This window comes from Platalea leucorodia (assembly GCF_965183815.1).
Source record: "Platalea leucorodia genome assembly, chromosome: 5".
In the NCBI taxonomy this organism is placed as follows: Eukaryota; Metazoa; Chordata; class Aves; order Pelecaniformes; family Threskiornithidae; genus Platalea; species Platalea leucorodia.
The window spans coordinates 18,132,594-18,155,047 of NC_138827.1; the positions used below are offsets into that span (position 1 = coordinate 18,132,594).

The 22,454-nt window shown below is 40.8% G+C and overlaps 1 protein-coding gene across 2 annotated transcripts; it reads left to right on the plus strand.

Annotated features, from left to right (window-relative positions):
* The first annotated feature begins 173 nt into the window (after window positions 1-173).
* LCMT1 (leucine carboxyl methyltransferase 1) lies at window positions 174-20,887 on the plus strand. 2 transcript variants are annotated; one of them, XM_082314711.1, is made up of 11 exons: window positions 174-327; window positions 1,592-1,683; window positions 2,274-2,395; window positions 3,940-4,016; window positions 4,676-4,737; window positions 12,724-12,826; window positions 14,704-14,824; window positions 15,619-15,720; window positions 16,135-16,226; window positions 18,261-18,358; window positions 20,002-20,887. In XM_082314711.1, the coding sequence occupies exons 1-11, from the start codon at window positions 230-232 to the stop codon at window positions 20,022-20,024; spliced, it is 990 nt and encodes a 329-aa protein (XP_082170837.1). In that variant the 5' UTR covers window positions 174-229; the 3' UTR covers window positions 20,025-20,887. The 2 variants fall into 2 exon arrangements, with proteins under 2 accessions (XP_082170837.1, XP_082170838.1); XM_082314712.1 differs by lacking the exon at window positions 174-327 and having other exon boundaries at window positions 1,675-1,839.
* The last annotated feature ends 1,567 nt before the right edge of the window (window positions 20,888-22,454 follow it).

Sequence of the window (22,454 nt, forward strand, 5' to 3'; positions counted from 1 at the left end):
CCCTTCCGGTACTGCCGCCGTTTCCTGGGCGGGGCGGTGCAGCCCGCGCTCTCTCATTGGGTGCTATGGGAATGGACGAGGCCGTGGACCAATCACTGCCGAGATCCAGTGGACCGCCCTGCGGAGGCCACCCAATGAGGGGCGGCGGGGGGCGGGCCGCAGGGGCGGTGGCGGCAGCGGCGGGCGGTCGAGCCTCGCGCGCTCCCCGGGCCCGGCCCTCGCGCTCTCCATGGCGGCCGCCGCCCGCGACCCCCTCTCTGCCGCCGGCCTCGACGAGGCGGACGAGGCGGTCCGGGGCACGTGCGAGGACGCGTCCGTCTGCAAACGGTAGCGGCGCCCGGAGGGGGAGCGGTGGGGCGGGCTGGGCTGGGCCGGGGCCCTCCGGCGTCCCTCCGCAGCGGGCCGCGGGCGCTGCTGGCGGGGGCGAGGGCAGGCAGAGCCGGCGGGGAGGCGGCGCAGCACGGTCCGGCCCCCGGGAAGCCGGGCTGGAGGAGAGGGGAACGAGCCCCTTTTTTTGCCGGGTGCCGCCGTGCCCGGTGGTACCGGTGGCCTTTGTCTGTACCGAGGCCGAGAGCGGAACCCCGGGCCCGAGCGGCTGCGAGGGCCGGCTGGCCGGGGAGGCACAGACAGGGCTGCGTAGCTGTGAGCTAAGCTGCATGGGGGAGAATAAACTTCAGAGCACGGTCAGAGCGCCCCTTCGGAAGGGTGGGCGTTTGCTCCGAAGGTGCTTTTCACTTGGACCAGTCCTCCGCTTTGCCATAAACTTTCCCAGTCCTGTTATTAACCGCCTGTCCAATTTTCAACTTAGAGTTTGTTTATAAAACAGCATACAGGGATAGCTAGAGTTACACTGTCTAATAGTGGGGATCAGCAATTTCAGTGACGGTGATATCTCAGGAAAAAAACTTCTTGCTGTTTTTCAGAATTCTTTATGTCACCTCCTCTGGAGGATGGGTGCTGGGAGAGTGATGAGTTTTGTTGCCCTGTTGTGCATGGGTGTGAATTTAACTTCTGTTATTGCTGGCTTTTTGTTCTGTCTTTTGTTATTGGTGTAGCAGCAAATTGTTGGGTGATTGAGTTTCTTTTTGAGAGTTTACCTTTTCAAATCAGTTGTAAAACTAGTACTATTCTATTAGAATAGAATAGCACTGTTGTCTGTGCTAAAGTGATATGTAGAAGCTCTGGAATAAGTGCAAACAGCTCGCAGCATAATGACGTATAGAAGTAAGGCATGCTTTGTGTGCAGCCTGAGGAGCGTTACGCAGACAATTCCTCTGTTTTCTGGGTCCTCAAGGAGGAAATATTTGAGATAAGAGTCTTCGCTTGCAGAAGTTCATCCAATAGTGCAGAGGCTATTAAAAAGATGCTTGCTTAATATGAAGAGCCAACATTTTTTTACTAGACTTTCTATAATTTCTTAATTGAAATAGTTCCACACGTTCAACAGGGTTTTTAAACTTTGTATGCATGGACACACCCAGGTCAGAGAGTGACCTTTTCAGCTTGTGTATCTTACAGAGTAAATATTGGTGGCTTTATTTCATAATTCTTTTTTTTTTTTTTTTTTTTTTCTTTTCCCTCTGCTGGGCAGGTTTGCTGTAAGTGTTGGCTACTGGAAGGACCCCTACATCCAATATTTTGTGAGACAAGCCAAAGAGAGAAAAGCACCTGAAATCAATAGAGGCAAGTTGGCATGTGAACTTGAATGAAGACAGTGCAAACGTGTTCTTAACTGGTCTGGAAGAGCACCTGACAAAACCTCCATATACTTGCTATTATGGAGTGTAGGAAATATATAAAGAATGAGACAAGTTTTCTTCACAGTAATAATTCCATACGGTATCTGATCTTTTAAATATTATTCTTTAAATCAAAACTCTCATCCTTTGCTTTCTGTATTCTGAATGGAATGTCTCTGTGTGTCTTAGCGTGCAGTAATCTCTACAAAGCAGTCAAAAATGTCAATTGGACCCAGGGTATGTCAGCTCTGGTCTCTGCAAAAGTGTGCACGCCAGGTAGAATTATTCTGCTCAGTTTGAGGTGAAACTTGACTAAAACTTTTATTTATTCAAGGAATCCTGTTTTATCAGTGCATCAGATTTTGTTAGTAATAAAAATAAACCCCCAAACCCTTAGGTATCTCAAAAAGAGTGCATTATTCTTCCTAAGAAACACCATTTTTTAAATAGACTACCTAAAAATCTTAATAAGTGTTAAACATCAAGTATTATGTGAAAATAATAATTAAAAACAAACTTCTTTTTTGGTAACAGGCTATTATGCTCGCGTTCATGGAGTCAGTTATCTGATTAAAGCTTTTCTAAAGAAGACAGAATGCAGCTGTCAAATTGTTAATCTTGGTGCTGGCATGGATACCCTGTTCTGGAGATTAAAGGTAATGATAGCTGAGAGTAATGAACTGGGCTGAAGACAAAGATTTGTGTGGACATTTGAAGTACTCCTCTGTGAGGGCTTATCGGTGCTGCAGTCTGTAGTACAACGTGGAGGTGTGCAGCGAGGCTGACTGCCCTGGCTGGTTTGCCTCGGTTCTCAGCTTGCTTAGAATTAGTTTAGATATCTTCAAACCTCAGTGCGCAGGAGGGGCTGCGGTTTTCATTGGCTTTTACCAAAAAGTGTGTGACAGAGTCTGACCTCTAGTGGACTTTCAGGAACAGAGCTTGAACTCCAGGCTCTTTAAGCCTTAAGATTCCATTTTTTTATTCTGTATTAAAACAGGAATCGGGTACCAAAGTACAGGATTGTACAGGCTCTATTTACATGTTTCTGAATTACTTATATAAATGTGAGTTTATATATGTAAATATATATATCTGTATGCATGTATGTCATTCACAAAAATTCAGATTATTGAGATATTACATGATAGTATAATTTTGAGTGAACACACTTCTAAGTCATCTTGTTCTCTCATTAACGTTTACATTTGTAAATTTGGTTTCTGGAAGAAAGCCCAAGGAGGCCAGTCGCATTTTGCTTGGTCACAATTCATAGAATCATACAATCATTTAGGTTGGAAAAGACCTTTAAGATCATTGAGTCCAACCATTAGCCTAGCACTACTGAGTCCACCACTAAAATAATGAATTTTTTCCGAGATGTGAAGCTTTTTTCTTACCTGCATTCCTATGAAAACTATGTCAATACACATTTTGATGAACTTTCCTGTAACAGTGATTCTAAAAGCTAAAGTGGGGCCTGTAATTCCAATTCTTTTTCCTTGTAAAGAGCAGGTGTGCTGTAATTAACGTACAGAAGGCTGGACCCAATTAACTGTATGCTTCAGTGTTCTGATTACTGATTTAATCTACTGTTCAGAAATGCATGAGGTTGACAAGCTAGAACTAGCCGTACATATCCATCACAAAAGGATTGCTGCATAGGGAGAAACTTGGTACAGCTTATCTATCGGTGTCAAATGAAACAAAGAGGGTTTTCCCCTTTTTTGTAGTAGAGGAATACTGATGTGCTTGTAATCTGGCTGTCAGTTTGAGGACAAATTGTGGAATGTGGTCACTCTCTGTGTAAACCTGTGCAAAGTGTTCCTGATTCCTTTCTTAGAAGAATATACTGAAGATGCATGGTAAATGTTGTAATAGTTTCCTGTTGCTGTGCTCTTCTAGATTCTGATAATATATTGTGGGAATATATGTTTCAGTGACCTAGTGTCTAGGATTGCTGCATTACATAAAATGTTAAATAATTTCCTTAATGCTTAGAGGACATTCTAATGTCTCTCAACTGTTTTTGTTGGTTTGGGTTGTTTTTTGTTTTTAAATTGTGCGACATTAAGTTATACTACTATTACAAATGCCAGTGTAAGCTAAAACAAAGCTGTTTAGGACTTAGGGCTATATCTTCTTATCATGTGCATGTGAAACTTGAATGTCCCTAATTCTAAAGTCTTCCTCCAATTCTCAGGATGAAAATCTTCTCCCTAGAAAATATTTTGAAGTGGATTTTCCGATGATAGTTGCAAGAAAAATACATAATATCAAGTAAGTATAACACGTTTAGCTATATGAAACTGAATGTAATTCAGCAAAATGTCATGAACTGCAAGCTACAATTATTTAATCTCTCTTCCGAGAAACTCTTCATGCTCTAGGATTCAGAATAAAGGTTTCATTACGCAGGCAAGTTGTACGTGTGACTGTGCAGCCACTATTCCAAATTGGAGAAGTTGGTATCTGGAAGCTTTAGGGAGGCAAGCAGACTTTATTCTTAATTATGTAAAATATAATGGGCAGGGGAAGCCTCACAATGATTAGAGGCGATTAAGTCTTCTCTTACTGTTGAAGAGAGTAGTAAATTCTCAGACTTGTATGTTCAGTTACAGAGGTAGGATAGCTGGTACTATACCTGAATGTTCTGTTTGAATGAATACATTAAGGCTTATGGAGGATACTTGAAGTCTGGATTTCTCTTGAAAGATTACCTCAAAACTGAAGTGTCGTTTGGTATAAAACTCGACTGCAACATATTACTAAGTCTAACTTGCAAACGTCTTTATTTCCAGTAGAGGGCAGAGGTATTCTCTTGTCTGTTTTTAACGCACGCACACACACACACGCATATGTATGTTAAAAAAAAAAATTGTAAGCACACTGTTAAACAAGCTTAACTGCTCAGAGATGCTTCTTCCTTCTTCCCCCAGATCAAAACCTCCCCTGTCAAAACCAATTATGGAATCCCATTCAGGGGACTCTCTTCTAATAGGTGAGTCATCTTAAAAATCAGTCAGCAATGTACTGCAGCACTTTTAAAACTTTTCTGATCATTTTGTTCTGCTATGTGGGCAGGCTTTTAATGTTTGAAACACTGTTTGGACAGAGAATTGGGAGGGGAAAAAGGCTTTTTTCTTCTCTTACAGACTCCTGCCCATTTGTTCTGTGTCATGTTAGAAACGTCTTCTCTTGAAGTGGTTTTATTCTGCCAGAAAGTTGTTGGGTTTCTTTCTTTTTCTGTCATATGTAGCTTAAGTTATGTTTTCTTTTCTGTCACAGAAAAGGAAAAATGCTACTGGTAGTCATGTATACTGGATTAAAATATCTATGGAGTGTTTTCCTCTATCTTCTTTCTGTCTCATTAAGAGCACAAGTCTTTACATTTAGCACAGAAGTAAAGTCCATTCTCAGGAGCCTGTGCCATTTGTTACATTTTAGTATTAAGAGGATATTAGATTCAGGTGGTGTCATGTGGTTGTACTCTCTTGGTTTATAGCCTCATTATGTTTGCGTCAGGATTGTGATTCAAAAACCTCTGTACTTGTGGAAAAAAAAAAACAGGTTCCGTTGAGTAATGTTTTCAGTGCCTGAATAGCAGATACTGCACTGTAGTAGCTGCTTTGGACCCTTTATGAGGAACAGTAATTATCTGCATCTACGATACCAACTGATTTGTGTTAGCAGATGTGACCCTAAAACAGAGCTGGCAGTGTTTTGTGTTCCCTGATGTGATTACATCTACAGGTGCTTTTAATAAGCACAGTTTTAGACGAGGATCTGGAGGGCCTGAAAGGGCCCTCCAAAGAGCGAGGAGGAGTACAAAGGGCAAGGAGTTGTGCTTGTGCTGCTAGTGGCAAGGTGTAGGTGCTTCTCCCTAAGGCTCTTCTAGTGCTTTAACTTGGATCAGAGTACTGCCACACACTGACTTGACTGCACATATTTATGCATATTACACACCTTTTATTGCTGGATATTAGAGGGTCTTACCAACCTTTTAGATGTCATTTGGATGGCAGAATTCTCCGTTGTACATTCAGGTCTCAAAAGATGAAAGTCCAGTGCCTCATCTCAGAAAAAGGGCTCCTAAGTACCACTGTGTTTCAGCTAGGAGACCTTCTTATAACATGTCTCTTGTATACAATGAGATGTGCTGCATAAGCACTGTTGAAAAGGCATTAACACAGGGTCGATCAGAAGGGTTTGATAGTATTTATGTTACTGAACAGCTGTAGATACATCTAGTATAGCAAAACAAGTTGTAGCAGCATACTGTAATCAAAAGCTACTAATTAGCAAGTCACAGCAGTCAACGGCAATTAATGTATCACACTCTGAATGCATTGGAGTGGCTTGTTTCTCTTGTTCTTTCTCAGTACTGGGTTTTAAATACTTTAGAGTAGCCATTTTACTGTAACCCAGCTGATGTAGGCTCTACTACGCTGAGATCTTTCGGATGTAGCATAGTGTCCAGATATTTGGAGATAGCACTTGATAAACACAGGTCAGTTTGAGTGAAATCCATGCGGGGACTCTCATTTAAGGACAAATTAATGGCACTGCTTCATGTGGAAGTGCCACCAGAAGAGGCTGTGGACTAAGTAGACAAACAGGCAGATGAATAGAGATTTCTTACAGATCTAAAGGAACTTGACGATGAATTCGCTCAGCTACTAACTGGTATATACCCTCTCATTTTAAAACTGTCTTAGTACCTGAGAACTGGAAGGTGGCGGCTGTGACTCAAATGGGCTCCAGGAGAGATCCAGGGAACTACAAGCCAGTAGGACTGATGTGTCTACTGGACAAATTAGTAGAAACTCTAACAGACAGGCTTAGTGGAACACAGGAATAATATAATGTGTTGAGAAAGAGTCAGCATGGCTTTTGTAAAGGTAAGTTATGCCTCACAAACCTATTGGAGTTCTCTAGGACCCAACAGATATATTGGAAAAGGACATCCAATTAATATAGTGCTTGAATTCAAAAAATATGTTTTGACAGTGTCCCTTACCAAAGTTTGCGAAATAAATTGCACGGTTGTTGTTGGGGGAAGGAATGGTTTTCATATGGATAAAGAGCTGGGGATGGAGAGTAGGCATATGCTGTTAATTTTCATTATGGAGGGAGATGGAGAGCTGTACTTGGGGATATGTTGTTGTTTAACACTAAGAAATGATTGGGAAAATAGAGTGACTAGTAAGTGGCAGCTTGTTGGCAAGTCCAAACTCTTCAGATTGGTAAAGAACTGTAGAAGAATCTTGTGAAATTAGTGACTTGGTGATAAATTCAATGTGGATTTATATTAAGTGATGCACATGGGTGGAAAAAGTAGTTTGTGCCTCGCATGTAAATGGTAGGCGGCTGGCTGATTATTGCTGCCTGTGTTCAAGATCTGAGTATTATAATAAATAGATATATGAAAACATCGGCTTAGTAATGGTCCAGAAATCCAAATCAAGTTTAAGAATTCTTAGAAAAAAGATAGAAGACAACATAGATGCCAGTATTAGTAGTACATATCTTTGTCTTTTCCCTAGGTAGCTGCTGTTGGCATCTGTGAGAGGCAGGATATCATACTAGGGGGACCTTTGGTCTGACCTGATACAGCTGTTAGACTAATGCAATATTTTGGGAATACCACCTGTCATAGGGATTTTAATGGGGCATCAGGAAGCAGCATTTCCAGGTAGGGAAATGTTACTCATTTTTGTGGTTTTTGGGGTGGGGATATGGGCCAGGATTTTAGAATCTTGGGGAGGGAGGTTGTCCCATCCTGTTGTCATTCCTCCCTGCCCCTCCCCCCGCTCCCAATCAGCTCCACAGTGCTCTGTCATGTATACCAGGAATAATTGGTTTAGATGCTTTGGAATTTGACTTTTGAGTTGTAATATCGATTGATGTGACTCTTGTTCTCTTACTGCTTTTCTTCTCACGTTAAATGTTTTCATTTCATGAAGCTAGTTCTAATAGACTTCAGGGCAATGTCTGCTTTTTCCTTGCCCTTTAGACAAAGCAATGGCAGCATGGCTTGCAGTTCAAGTATAGATATTTGTGGGCCCTGCCCTTGAATGCAGCAAGATGACACTTGTCATTGAACAGCTTTGCTGTTTCATAGGGAATGTTAGATCTCCAGGGGAAAGTGGTAAATTTCTGTAGTAATTTGACATTGCTGTGGCAATATCAGGTTAAATTGTTTTCAAAGTTCAGTGGTGCTATCTGGTTCATGATGCAGTTGCTAGCGTTGGGAAGTTTGTACTCTACCTTTGCTACCTTGCAAGTGCAAATTACACTTCAGCGAACTATTACCTTTCAGTGCCACTCATATACACTTTCTAGCACTGTCTAGTCCAGCTTTGGGAGTTGGTTGTTTTAACTTCCTTTTCCCTACATTTCCAAACTTGCTTGTGACCCAACACAGGCGTCAGGGTTGTTGCTGTCTTGGTGACTTGCATGCCTTGCGTTGGGGAGGATCCTACGCTTGCAAGACAAACTAAATGTCTTTGTGTTTTGACGTGTACCCTGTTCTGATGTTGTAGGTATAAACAACCTGAGTGAAACCAATACTGTGTCATGCCTGTGAGTCTGCAGAATAGGTTGTATGGGCTGGTTGTTTGTAAAGCTGCCAAAGATACCTTAAGATGAAAATCCTAATGAAATGAGTTTGAGTCAATAGTATCCTGCATGCTGTCTCTTGGAAAACATCCAGGAATTTGTTTCACTAATCTGAGAAGAGAGTAAGAAAAGAAAACTGAATTCTTGCAGCAGAGCAAACACTGCACTTCATGCGCCTGTGATTCTGTAATGCTGCTTCTGCAGATGGATTAAGTTAGTGGGTGAGTGCCTGGGGGCCACCGTAAAACAGAGCATTTACTTGCTGGTAGCATGTTTCTGTGCAGAAAGAATTTATTGCAGTGAGGTCAAAAGGCAACTATAAGCAACTCCTGCTACCATTCAGTTACTGTAATGATGTCTAAATTCGAACCACTTATATTGTTACTTCTGTGCCAAAAGTCATGGAAAATATACATAAAAGTGGTATGATCGGAGCAGAACATTTTCTGTTGCATTATGCACGGCTAACAGAAGTGTGCGTCTAGGCTGAGAGATTCTGTGTTGGGTAGATGGGGTCGGCTGGAGTGATGGGGGTCGTTTTCTTTCTCTCCTTCCCTCTCCCCTCCCTTGTATTTCTCAAATGCAACCTGAATCTGGTGTTTCTCAAACCTTCGTTTCAGACAAGTACAAGAGAGAAACTTTGTACATAACTGAATATGCTGAGTGTGAGCATCACAAAGAAAACCGTAAGGTAGCTCCGTGCTCTAGAAAAGAACATCATGACCAAACAACTTTGCTAAAAACCAACATGAAATACTGGCCTCTGGATGGGAATTAATGCTTGAAATATGGGATTTTCAACAGATTAAGCCACCAAATGTTGCTGGCTATGCCAGCATTAGGACAGCTGGCCTGAGTCACAAGGTGGCCCTATTTATTTGAAAACTGCCACTGACTTGCGTGTTAGTGCAGCGTGGGTGGTGTTCTCTGGCCCGGCCAGGAGGGAAGGCAGCAGCACTCCTGGCAGCAGCAGAGATCTGATGGAGCATGCAGGGCTCTCGTCTGTGGGAGGTCACTGTGGCAGACACCTTCAGAAGAGTGAGATTATGGTGGGAAAAAAAAGTAGGGTTTTTAACACCAAAAAAATTAATTCAGTTAAGAGAAACTTCTTGTTCATAAGAAGAAATCAATGGAGACCACGTGACTGTGCTACCAAGCTAAAACTTGCTTTTTCTTTTTCAGCAGGTATTGTAAAATACATTTGCACCCATGCTGCTCGGTCAGGGTGGCAGCATATCTGCAAATTTTCATACTTAGAGCATCAAACTGCAATAAAGTAGAAAATGGTGCCAGACCATGAAAAAGCAGCACTTTTTTTTTTTTTTATATGTTATTTTACATATATTCAGCATGGTGTTTATGGCCATACTTCGACTTTTAGCCTCCAGGCTGGGAATAATGGCAATTTCAGCTATCATCAGCTGCCATTGCCTTGCAATAAGTGAGTGTCTGCTATCTAAGTGTGAGGTGATGGGGCAGTTGTCAGTCTGATTTCAAAATTTTGAAGTTGTTTGCCTAGTTAAGTATGATCTCTTCATCCCTTTGACTTTATATATAAAAGGATTTTTTATTGCCATGTATAGGCCAAGGGTGGAAGCTAGCAGAAAATCTTACAAGGAAGTTTGGAAGAGGCTTAGCTTAAACTCTTTCCTCTTGCCTTTTTTTTCCTTTTGCCTCTCTTTTTGCATTTTAAAATTAACTAGTGTAAATTTCATATTTTTCCCTAAGACTTCCTTCAAGATAGAATTATTGATCATAAATGTTGAACTGTGTGAATTATGGAGATATTTAGTAAGGTGCTTTCAGTTATGTTTAAAGTGTACAATTTTTAGCAATTGTATCAGCTTGTGTCTAACGTGTATGCTTCTCTGCCTCGGTACTATCTGTGGTTGTGTTTGCCAACAACCATCAATGGAGAGTCGAGGGAAGTTGGCAGGAAAATGTGTGGAGGAACAAGTACATTCTGTTTGAATGGACCAAAGAAGGAGAACCAGGCAGCCCGGATATTGGAAATGGGAGTAAAGTGATGGCATTTGGAGTAAAAAGCTTTTGAAGAGAGGAACACAATCCATTCCTCATCAGCTTTCTTGGCCTTTTAAAAGTTTCTGCTGCAAGGAGTCCTGTAGTAAGGCATTAAGTATATTTGGCTTTAAGGTTTAAAAAGTATTTCCACTGAGCCAAATAACCCTTAAAAAAACCTGTTCTAGTTTGGTGTTTGGGGTTTTTTTCCAGTAGGTAACTTGGAATAACCGGGCTATGGCTATATGGCGGTTTAGTTTCACTTGTCCACAACCCACATCTCCAAAAACAACTGTGCTGGGCTGCACTGAGGATTGCCCAGGTTGCTTCTGTTAGCCATCCCCTCTCCCGCCACATCAAGGCATAACAGAAATTGTGGGGTTTCTTCATGTGTATACAAGCTTCTTAAAAACAATGTTAGTAATTCGGATTGCTGAAATTGGAACCATTGTGAAGGACAGTTTTCTAACATAAGGTTTGAGAGGTTTTGCTCTTTCCTGCTCTTCAGTGATAGAAATGCTTGAATCAACATGGTGTGAGCATTTATTCTCACCTCTGGTGAAGTGTTTGTACTACTTCCAATACCGGATCACTTAAATTTTTTTGTAGTTTATTTCTGGTTATAATTAACATACCAGTATGTGTAAGTCAATGAAGCTGGACAAGAAGATTGCATTAATTTCATACTAATTGTGGTGACTGACGCTTATTGTGCTCTATCTCTGGACACCAAACCAATCACTGTATAACTACTTTCCTGTGTGTGGTGGGGTTTTTTTGTGTGGCTTTTTTTGATGCCATTATCATGGCCTTGATATAATAACTTAAATAGAAGGGTGTGGGAAGTAGTAAAGCTATTACAGAACATGCACGTGGAAAAAAGCATTGACTCAAAATGTTGAATCATTTGCCACACAACTTTTTTTTCTTTTTTTCTTTTTTTTCCCTGTAACTCTCTGCATGAACTGCTCTGGTTTCTGTATCTGTTCAGAAATGTTGCTGGAAGGACAGCAATTGTCACTTTCTAGTGCCATTTTCAAACAGTTGGTCACTTGAAAACTAAACAGAGGTACATCTTCCAGAACGTTTGAAGCACTGCTTAATTTAATAAATTGCCTGGTTTTTTTCCTCTCCTGAAATGGAAAAACCCTTTCGTCCTGTCTCTTCAGCCACTTGGCTTCTCTTTCTCTCTTCACCTAGCTCTTGACATCTGCTCCTGTATTACCATTCAGGAGCTGTGTCTGTCTGCAGAAGCATCCCAAATGGAGCTGTGCCAGAGCTTGCTACTGCAAGTGGACATTGACTGGCCATTACAAGACCACTTTAAACTCTCACTCTGGGTTTTTTCCGCTGTTTGACTTATTTTGCATCTTGCTCTGTCGCACTCATATGGCAAGAGGGGAAAATTATCTGCTATTCTGTCCTCATGACTTCACTCTAATAAAGCTAAAGTGTGAAAGAGCGCTCTGATATATTCCCACAAAACTTTACTTCTTTAAGTGGGTTTGATACTGTACTTGTAAAATGCTTTCTATGGGGACTGGGCTCATCTAGTTGATTTGATTGCAACTGGTCATCAGAATTATTGACAGCAAGATACTCATGTTGCTGCTGGCTTCCTTACAGTTTTGCTAGTATGGCAAAGTGTCTTTCGACATATTAGTTCCTCCTTCATGTTGGAAAGCATTTACAGGAGCTTGCTGCCTGTGGTATGCGAGGGTGAATATTTGTTTCTCAGAATAGCTTTTCTAATTTGACTCTACACTTAAATACCATTGCTAGATCATATTAAAAGGCTAAATGATAACGGGTTTTGGCCCTCAAATCTGTTTCTGGTACCCATATATATTATATAGCTATATGTATTGTTAATTTATATGGCTATATCTATTGTTAATATTTGGAACATTGTTACTCTTAACTTAGTTTTTCAGAGATTGATGTACATTTTTTTAATGTAGTTCCTTATGTACATACGTTGGGTCATCTAAAAAGACTCTACAAACAAAACAAAAAACCCTGCCTTTAATCTTCACATTTTTCTTCTCTCTGCATTCCTTGAAACCATGGTAACGGATGGGATAACCTATCTGCATTAGAGTGGCTGCGGAGTGAAAGAGTAGGCTTGTTGCCGAGTCTGATGCTAATATATCACCATCTGTAAACCACAACAATCACGTAGAAGGGAAGTTAATGTTTTAAAAGAAGAGTTTGCTGTTAATTGTTAGGTATCACAGGTCAAACTTTGACTTCAAATTCGTGTGTTCCTATGTATTTTTTTTTAATTTATAATTTCAGCATCCCTCTTATTTGTAACTGTTAGTCTCTCAAAATTTTAAACTTGCAGATTCTCACAGCCTAGACTCCAGTCGATATTCCATAGTAGGAGCAGATCTTCGTTTCTCATCAGATCTGGAGGAAAAGCTAAAGAAACATAACCTGGATATACAGTAAGTTTTGTTGGGTGTTGTTTTTTTTTTTTTTTTTTTTTTATGAGGGCTTGTGGAATCGTATTGGTGAGAGTAAAGTCAGGCTTGGGCATACAGCATCTGCATCCAGTGCTCATTATGCTATTTCCATGGTTACCTTCTCCTGAGCCCTTTGAGCAGAAGGAATTGTTCAGACACCTCATGCAGCCTCACTGAGCCGAGCAGGCTGGCATTGCCATGACGTCTCGCTAGTTCCAAGTCTGAAGCAAGGCTGTTCCTTGTGTAGTCTATTCTGCAAACTGTGTTTTCGTCCTTCCTGAGAAGATCAAACGTTACAGAACTATTTGCTTCTTGTTCTTAAAATGCTGAGGGAAGTGAAGGCTGGCTTTCTGTGAATGTGTCTCTGGTCGTTGGTTCTCTTTGGGGTCTATGATCCTTTCACACAAGTTAAAGCTCTTGTTGCAGGGCAGGCAGCTGTAATTCTATCTCATTTCCCCCCCATCCCTTGCCCTGGGTAGGATGAGTTCCCGCACCAGCCATTTTCGGCCTTGGAACTCATATGAGTTTTCTTTCTCTACTTCATAAATTTAACTCTTAGAGATTTCTAAAAGATTTACCCCTTGCTTGAATTTGGTTGAAATTTAGTTAATAGAATTATAAGTTATTCAAGGGGAATCTCTAAACTAGACATGTATCAAAATGTCATAAATTGCTTTGTTTATGGGTTGGTTCAGTTGCATTTAGTTTTAATGCTGACTGATGGGCAGTACCTAGATCAGTGAACATCTTCCACCCCTATTGTAAGGGCTGTATGAGTCAAGATTTCTGAGAGCTTAGCTGGTAAAATGAAGAATAATTCTGTCAATGTTAAATTATTTCAGAGTTTTATCTTTGTAATTACTTTCTATTGCCTCCACTTAAAACCCCTATTGTTCCCTAGACCTTTTGGTAAAGTGATTGCCATGGAGTCCTTTGAGAACTTAACTCTGGAAGCTAATATCTGGGATTTTATTGTTCAAGCGTTAGGCTTCTGGAGGGGGCAGGATTTAAGTTTTTAGAGTGGATGATGGACATACCTTTCAAATATAAGATATATAAATAGCGGCTATCTGGCTGGGTGGGAGAGAGCATATGGGTAAGCAGAATGCATCAAATTGCCATTTAAATCTTTACACTTCCATCTTCTGAAGTCTTGCCTTGCTTGCCTACATTGCTGCTCCTTGTGGAATTTCTCCTGCTTCTAGTGACTTTTCTTTTTCCTGTTCATTCTAGCAATTAAAAGAAAACTCCATAATTCTAAGGAAAATGACTTGTGTAGATGTCTATTTTTGTGTTTTTGTGGATGGAGGGGGAAGAGGCAACGTGCAAGCTATAGATTGCATTTTGTTAGATAATAATACGGGAAGCTTGTTTTACAGATATTGAACAAATCTGTCTAATTAAAATTCTTCTTAGAACTTTTTTTAAAGAGAGAACTTTTTTTCAATCCATATTTTATTCCTAATTTTACTGATTTCTAAAAGAGTGCGGATTGCATATATAGGGTACGATTCTTCTGCAAAATGAGTCTTGGTATGCACTTCAGTTCATGCTATCACAGTTCAGAGAAGACTTACAGAATACACATTCTTCTGCCTTCATAGTATGGCTGACTTAGAGATATTAGGAACCAGTCTCCCCTGTTTTGTAACCATGGGAGTCCCCTGTTGACTGCCAGAAAACCCAGTTCTAGTCAACTTGATGAAGTGATTTCATTCAGTCTTAAATGCCTAGTTCATAAAAAGGGTAGCTCTTTTACGAATTTTTGGGGACATGAAATTACTTGCTTGCTAATAATTCTTTATAGATTTTTCTTGTGCTTTTGCTAGAAATAGTTCTCTTGTTTTTTTGTTTTAAAGTTTGCCAACGCTTCTGGTAGCGGAGTGCGTACTGGTTTACATGACACCACAGCAATCTGCAAATCTTTTAAAGTGGGCAGCAAGCACTTTTCCAGTGGCGATGTTTATAAATTATGAGCAGGTAAAACAAAACCGGCATTTTTAGACCTGCATTATTGTCATAAAATTGCTCTCAAAAGTGGGAGTTTGGCTTGTAAAATAAGAGTGGGTCATATCCTTATGTATGGACAGCAGTTTCTGCTGAATTTCTTTAGTAATGTGTTTTATTTTGTAGATCTGTTAGCTCATTGTAAAGAGTACATAGCTATTTGGAAAGGGAATTGCTGGACTGTATTGAACCAAAAGAACTGAGGCTTAATCCATATGTGGAGAAAACCATGGAATATTGGTTTAGATAAGGCAGAGGAAAAAGAAATGATGCTGAATGTTGGATATGAGCGTATAACATTACATAATTACTTCTCTGTGTTCTTTGACAAAGTGGAGCAAAAAATCACATCAGGATGAACTTAGATTCTCTCTATGGAGGTAAAATGCTGCCTCGGGGAAACTAGGTGGCTCCAGGAATTAGTAACAGGATCTTCCAAGCTGTATATCACTGCTAGAGAGCTGAACCAAATTGCTGACAACTTAAAGCAGAGTCAGTTTTCAGTGCCCAGTGCAGAGTCCCTGTGTCTTCAAAGGCAATAGCATTGTCACCATTAAACTGGCACTCAATTTGTAAACATGAGGTAGCCGAGGAGGTGGTGGCAGTGGGAAATGAGACCTGGTGTAAGAACATGTGAAACTTACTTTAATGTTATCCTGTATGTTTTATGACGTAGACAATTCGAGAGTTTAACCAAGTTACTGCTTTTCACTGCGATTACATTCTTTTCGGAAGGGGGAACACTTTTGTCTCATTCTCTACCTGAGGTGAATATGATGGACCGGTTTGGACAGATCATGATTGAGAACTTGCAGAGACGACAGTGTAACCTGGCTGGAGTGGAAGTTTGCAGATCCTTGGACTCTCAGGTAAAGGGGAGCAGAGCTCTGTTATTAAACTTAATTAATCTGTCTGCAAGTTTTGCCTCAGTGTGTGCACTGTAAGGCTCAGAGCAGTGACCAAAGCAGGTTTGGGGTGGGCAGCTGCTACCTACTGAAACCTTTTCCTATCCATGTTACAGTGGTTCCCTCTTATCAATGCTATGGTTGTTTGATATCACTTAGTTTCGGTAGTTGTACAAAACCTGCAGTAGATCAGAGCACAGCTCCATCTATCCCACTGTCCTCTCTGTGCAGAGGTTAGCAGCAAATGCTTAGAAAAGAGTATGAGGTCTTCAAAGAACAGGTCAAGCAGATGGCCTACAAAATCCTTAGGGGGAAAAACTGCTCTCTGGTATTTTTCCTCGAGTCCTCTGAAAACTGTGCTGCTTGTTTATTTTACAGAGGGAACGATTGCTGTTAAATGGCTGGGAAACTGCACGTGCCATTGATATGATGAAAGTGTACAGCTTTTTGCCACAGGCTGATGTCAAAAGGTATTACTGATAGCTTGCTTGCGGCCAAAAGTCATCTTCAGATACCATTTCCAAGGTAGTTCACGTCAATGTGTAGTATGGGATCCTCTAGTATAACAGAGAGGAGGCTGTGTGCAGATGCTAGCTAGGTAGACAGAATGTGTCTGAGTCTGAAGCTCTGCAGAGCCTGAAGGATAATGCCTGGAGCAACATTAATGATCCAGAAGGTTATTGCTGCCAGGACTAGACTGGCAGGGGTGATGATTTGTTTGGGTGCAATATAAAGCATCTCATGACAGAAATTTGCAGATAAAAGATGCTACAGAAATGCTGTATTGAGTTTTTACAGTACCTAAGATGTTTCTTGTGAACATCCAGCCTCTGCAATATTACATGGGTGGAGCAGAGTCCTAAAATACACTTAGAACAGGCAGCCACTTTTCATCTCCCCAAGGGAGATGACATCCAGGTGTTTGCTCCGGTCTTATAGGCCTAGGTAAGATTACTTACCCATTTGCTTTTTTACTACAAGTGGGTGGAAAATGGCCGGTCCTGTTCTTCCCTCCCTTCTTCCTTGGCAGCTTATTTAGATACTGAGCCAAGGCAGGGCAGTAATTTAGTGCTATGACCTATATTACTATGCAAGCAAAGAGGGAGAGAGAGGAGAGGTGTGCCCAGCAGCGCCGTCTGACTATCTCTCAACAGATTGATGCATCTTCCATTCACATCGTGTTCGTGAGCTAGACTGCTGGGCCTGTAGACAGAGCTTAGTACATAGAGGGTATAACTAAAGGCTGTTTTAACAGTCAGTAATCTGCATGGATTTTGTTACATTTTTTGCACTAAAGAAAAGCTAAAAAGGGGGAAACTGTTTTTAATGAGTGACTTCTGGGGTATATGATATGAAGTGTGAATTGCTATGAGTCATTCATTAACTATAGTTTGAATTAGCTGAACAAGTTACCTTGGTCAAAATAAGTAGTCACATATGGGGATTTCTCAAACCATGGAACTGAACAGGTGAGATTGAAAATCATAGGTTGTTTAAATAGGAACGATGACTCTGTGATTGTACCATATGGCACTTGTGGAGAGACATAGCTTGTACTTTTTTTTTGCAGGATTTTTTACTACCTTAGATCTGTTCAGCTTCTTCCACTTGTTCCAAATGCCAAGAAATAGGTTACGTAAACTCTGTCCTTCAGTATTAATGAGGCAGATAATGCTTCCTATTTATAAAAATCTTTACCAAAGTATTCCTGTGCAGCACTTGCACATCTGTGAGTGTGTTTAGGGACTTTTGCCCCTCAGCCCCTCTTGATCCTCACTAGCAGCCCTTCCAAATATTTAGCATGGAAAATAAACAAGTAATCTAGGGTGAGAGAGAGGAATATGCCAGGTTAAACTTTTTAAAGCAAGCACAGCTTGGAGGGAGAAGTTCTCCCATTTGTTTGATGGAAGACATTCGAAGATCTTACTTTAAGAATCCTAGGTAGGAACCATTTTAGGAAAAAAATTCTCAGATCTTATATGTACCATTTGGTTTGTGCTTCATCATGAGCTCATGTGGGAGAGTTGTTAGAAGCTGCACTGGTGTACCCATCACTCTTCTAAGACATAATATGGACTTGTTGTGATTGTCTGGAGAAAATACTGTCTTCAGCTGTTCACTGTAATCCTTTGGTAAAGATAAATCTGCTTCCATTGGGCTGTACTATTGTGTTTACTTAAATCCAACAAGACCAGATACATGCAGTAAAAGGGGTTAGAAGAGAAATACTGGTATTCGTGAGAAGTTACACAGATTAGTCCTGGAACGTGAAATTCCAGGGATGAGAAGTTGAAAACATCTTGTGGGTCACTTGTTTCATCTATTGACAACAAAGGCTAGGAGTAGTGGTGGTATCTTCATTATGGACAAATACCTGTATTAATTTACTAGAACAGTAACTGCCTTATTGGCCATAGTTTTCACTCCTATGGAGTGAGGAAGAGCACATTAAAAACTGTACTGAGACTCCAGTTTGAATCACAATTTTTCTTTTTTTCCTACAGAATAGAAGGACTTGAATTCCTAGATGAAAAGGAGCTGTTTGAACAACTAATGCAGCACTACTGCATCTGCTGGGCTTCAAAGGACAGCAGTAATCTGGGTAATGTTCTCCAACATCTAGGAGGTGACCCTTCACATTGAAATCTTATGTGGAAAGACTGGGACTACATACACCAGATGTATGGTAGAAGTATCCTGTAGCAGGAATGGGGTCTGCTTCTCTGTCGTTGTTGGGGCTGTGAACACCTCCCAGGTGGTGTCTCGTGACTTTCTCCACAGCCTTTTGAGGGCTTGTGTTGGCATCTGAATTGCCCAACAGGAAGCCTGTCCAGTACAGGGGAGTTAGAATTTTTACACAGAAAGATGCCGTATGGGTTACTTTAAATAACTGCTTGCTTTATACTATCAGTGCTAATTGAAAGGTTTACAAATCCTGTGCATGTAAAGTGCCATATGGGCACACGGTATATGAAATCACAGCGTCCTGACAACATAAAAATAAATGTATTACTTAGCCCAGTCTTCTGCATTGCTTCCATTTACATCCATCTGAGACTTAAGTTTTCCACACTGCTTTCTCCTGGGGGAAAAAAATTCCCTTTGAAGTTAACACTTTTAAATGTTCCTTTTGTTCTTAAAATTCTGTGTCTCCTAGATGGGAATTTCTTTGAAACAGAGAGACTTGATTTATGTTTTAGATAGTATTATGTATGTTGCTGCTGCTTAAGAAATAATAAAATCAAAAGAATTATGGTTTGGGTGAAGGATGGATGTCTACAGCCATTATTTGTCCAAATTAGAAAGACAACTCTGTTGCAGACACAGTTTATCTCTACTTCTGTCTGCAATTTCAGGGACTTTAGTCTTTCCAGAAAACTTCTCTGCCTGCCAGTTTATATCTTTTTCCTCCCCTTCTCCTTCTCTGCCCTTCCCTTGCTCCTGACAAAGCAGTATTCAAGAACAAATTTTATGTGCTGTTCCTTAGCAAATGTGAATAGATGGAACCTCTGCTGAAGTTGTGCAGCCAGACTGAGTAGCAAAGCATCTGATACAGCTGGTAAAACTAGATCTTCAATTCCCTGTTGCTGCTGCTGTAACAGAGATGCTAGCTTGTGGTGTCTGCTGACCTGAATCCTCCAACTTCAACACTTTTGAGCTGCAGAAATGCACATTTTCCATTTGATTTCTTACGGCTAAAAGTGATGACTGCAATACAGAACTTATTTCTAGAGGAGCTAAGGCCAAAAAGTTCAGCTATTCATAGTAGCCAGTATTCCTGGGATCTCTGGTTTTATTCTTTGCTGTGGTTAGAGAAGTACTTAGAACAATGTTGGGTACTGAGGTTAAATGATGCAGCATATCTTAAAAGTCAAAAAAGACAAATCTCAAAGGAGATAATCAAATGTCTAATGCATGGATATACCCTAATCTAAACCAGTTTTTCTTTATCCACTGTGAATTTACTGCCCTCATTAATGATACTTTCCCTAGCTTTCTCTTTTTAATTTCATGGGCAGACCCTTAGTTCATTAGCAGCCTCTGTGTTGTTCTTTCTGAATAACTTCAGTACTCTTTCAGATTGGATTATTCAAATCAATTGCTGTATCACAATCAAAAAAGAGTTAAAAAAAGTACAGAAAGCATCCTTCTTTCTGTGTCTGACTGTCCTAATAGTAGTGAAGTACGGATAGTATAAGAATAAACACTTGTTTCTCCCCCCCATCCCCCTTTCTTTTCAAATAGGTCTTGCAAACATCACATTCTAATGTATTTGCTCGAGGGAGGCTGCGGTCCCAGAAGCCACAGTGACTGCCTTCCACTTGAGACAAGATCACGGAAATGATGGGACTTTGCATGTGCCAACTTCAGTCTGCGCATCTGTGTAAGCGGCGCCAGTGCAGAAAGCAGCGAGCGCTGCTGATCTCGACTGTCCTGTTGGCTTTTGGTAGTTCTAAGGAATCTTTTTTGCCCATTGTGAGCAATTGTAATGAGGCAAGACTCGCCTCCCATTTCCAGATATATAATGACGGACTTTCATAAGATGTCAGTAATTCCTGTTTAAAAGCTTGCCTTCCTTAGTTTAAAACTGAAAGTAAAGTGTTCTTGGATTATATGATTTTCTTCTTTTGTCTTTTTGTGGATGTGTAAAATGTATTTGTGACAGGAAGCTGGAAAATCAGTGCTGGTGAGCTGCATTATTGGATATCTCTGCACTGTGCACGGCTGGTCATGAAGGTTAAATTTTGTTAATTTTCATTCTGCTCAGGTTTAGTTTTTATGAAGCATCACCATGTTAGCTTTCTCCAGGCTTTATTGTCGATACAAGGCTGTCACTATACTAGGTATGTTCTTGTAGGGGAAAGGTGAAAGAAGAAGGGAGGGCCGTGATTCTTGTTGAGTGATGTACAAGAAACTGGATGATGTTAAAGTAGACTTTATTTAACTGGGAAGTCCTTAGCTTGGCAGTTCAGCATTGGGATGGTAAAGGTAAGAAAGAAATTAATCTAAATTTGCACTGCTTCTGGTAGTATCTTTACACCAGTTTCTCATTCTTCTTTCTTTCCCCTTAAAAGAAACAAGCAAAATCCCAACAGCAACAAAAGACCTTGCCCTGTTGTTTGAAATGGAATCTTGCAACCTTCCTATGAGAAAAATAATAAATGTTTAGTATTTATAATTTGACTAGTGTCTTACTCATTAGAAATTACCTATTTATATCAGATTTAGTGACTACATTTTTCCTCTCTCACCAAACACCTCGCCAAGAGTATTTTTTAAAGCAGTTGCAAGCATAAGCAACCATTTTCGTACTGTATGTGACTTTCTGTACTGTAAGAATACCTGGCTTTGGAAATAGTTGACATGGGCTTGGACTGGAGATGTAGGGAAGGGAGGTTACTGAGATACCAGAAAAAGTAAACGGTTCTTAGAAGTGACAGTCACAATTTCAGAGGAACAGAAGTAATAAAAAGAAATGGCCTTCCCTTCGCTGCCCTCCTCTCTCTCAGTCACCGATTTTAGTCACTGGCTACAGGCCACCTCCTGTTACGTTTGTGTCAAACTGATTTCTTAAATGACAAGGCACAGAAGTACAATATTTGGTTAATGCTCTGCTCGGTCTTTGCAAGGTGTTCGCATAGCTCTGCCCCCAAAGGGAAGGGATGGACTCTGTGCAATTATGAAAGGAGCTTATAACCTTTGCTTCCTAGATAACAATATCAATGGTATGCTTACACCTGCACATTTTAGATGTTTGGGCTTATCTGTACCCCTCTTCTATTAAGAAGCATGTGCAAGCTGTCCCTGCATTAGTGTTGAACCTTTCTCTCTGCAGACGCGGGAGACCAGAAGGGCATGTCTCATTTTTTCACCTTACCATCAAATTTCCTTCCTGAGCACAGCAGCTGTAACCAGGGACTGTAGGGTTTGCTACTGGGTGGTTTCCCATGGCAGTTGCCTACTGTCTAGATGGGGAAGTAGACTTGCTGGTGAGCCTTTCTGCTTCTTGGGAAGGAGGGGCAGTTAACCTGCTGCATTTGATGGCCTGCAGCTTCTGGGTTTTGCCTTCTGATTTCACACTGTTGTTACTTAGAGTTTTTGAATATATTTTTTCATTCCCACTGTGCAATTGCTCTGTCTTACCCTAACATGAACCCAAGGAGCTAAATTCAACAAGGATCTATGAATCTGTCTTAATTAGACCTCTGAGTCCTCCAAACTTACTGCCTAGCTAAACATAGCGTTTATGCAAGAGACCCGGAAGAAGAAAAAAGCATCGTGCCTCCTTGCCCATCTTCAGTGTACAGTTTCTCCTGAGTTAACCTGTGTAGCTGTGTAAAGAGTAGATATTCAGCTGGCATAAAGAGGAATGCCAGTATGCAACTACTTTCTTGGTGTCTGCCCCCTCAGAAGGTCAGCTCAAGAAACACCTCTAGAGATCTGAAACCTTAGGTTTGAGCAAAGACAACTCTGATAACCACTGGAGGACAGGAGTATCAGGGTCACAAGGGCAAAATTATATGGATAAAACTTCATTTGAAACACTGCCAGTGCAGATTTATATCTGCAGTCCCTATTCAGAGCATAAAAACTGAAGAGGGAGGTTCCTTACAGAAACATATATTTGTCCTCCCTCTGTACCATCCTGGTTTTGTTTAGGAGGCAGAGCGTGACAGCTGAAAGGGCTTGTGAACTTT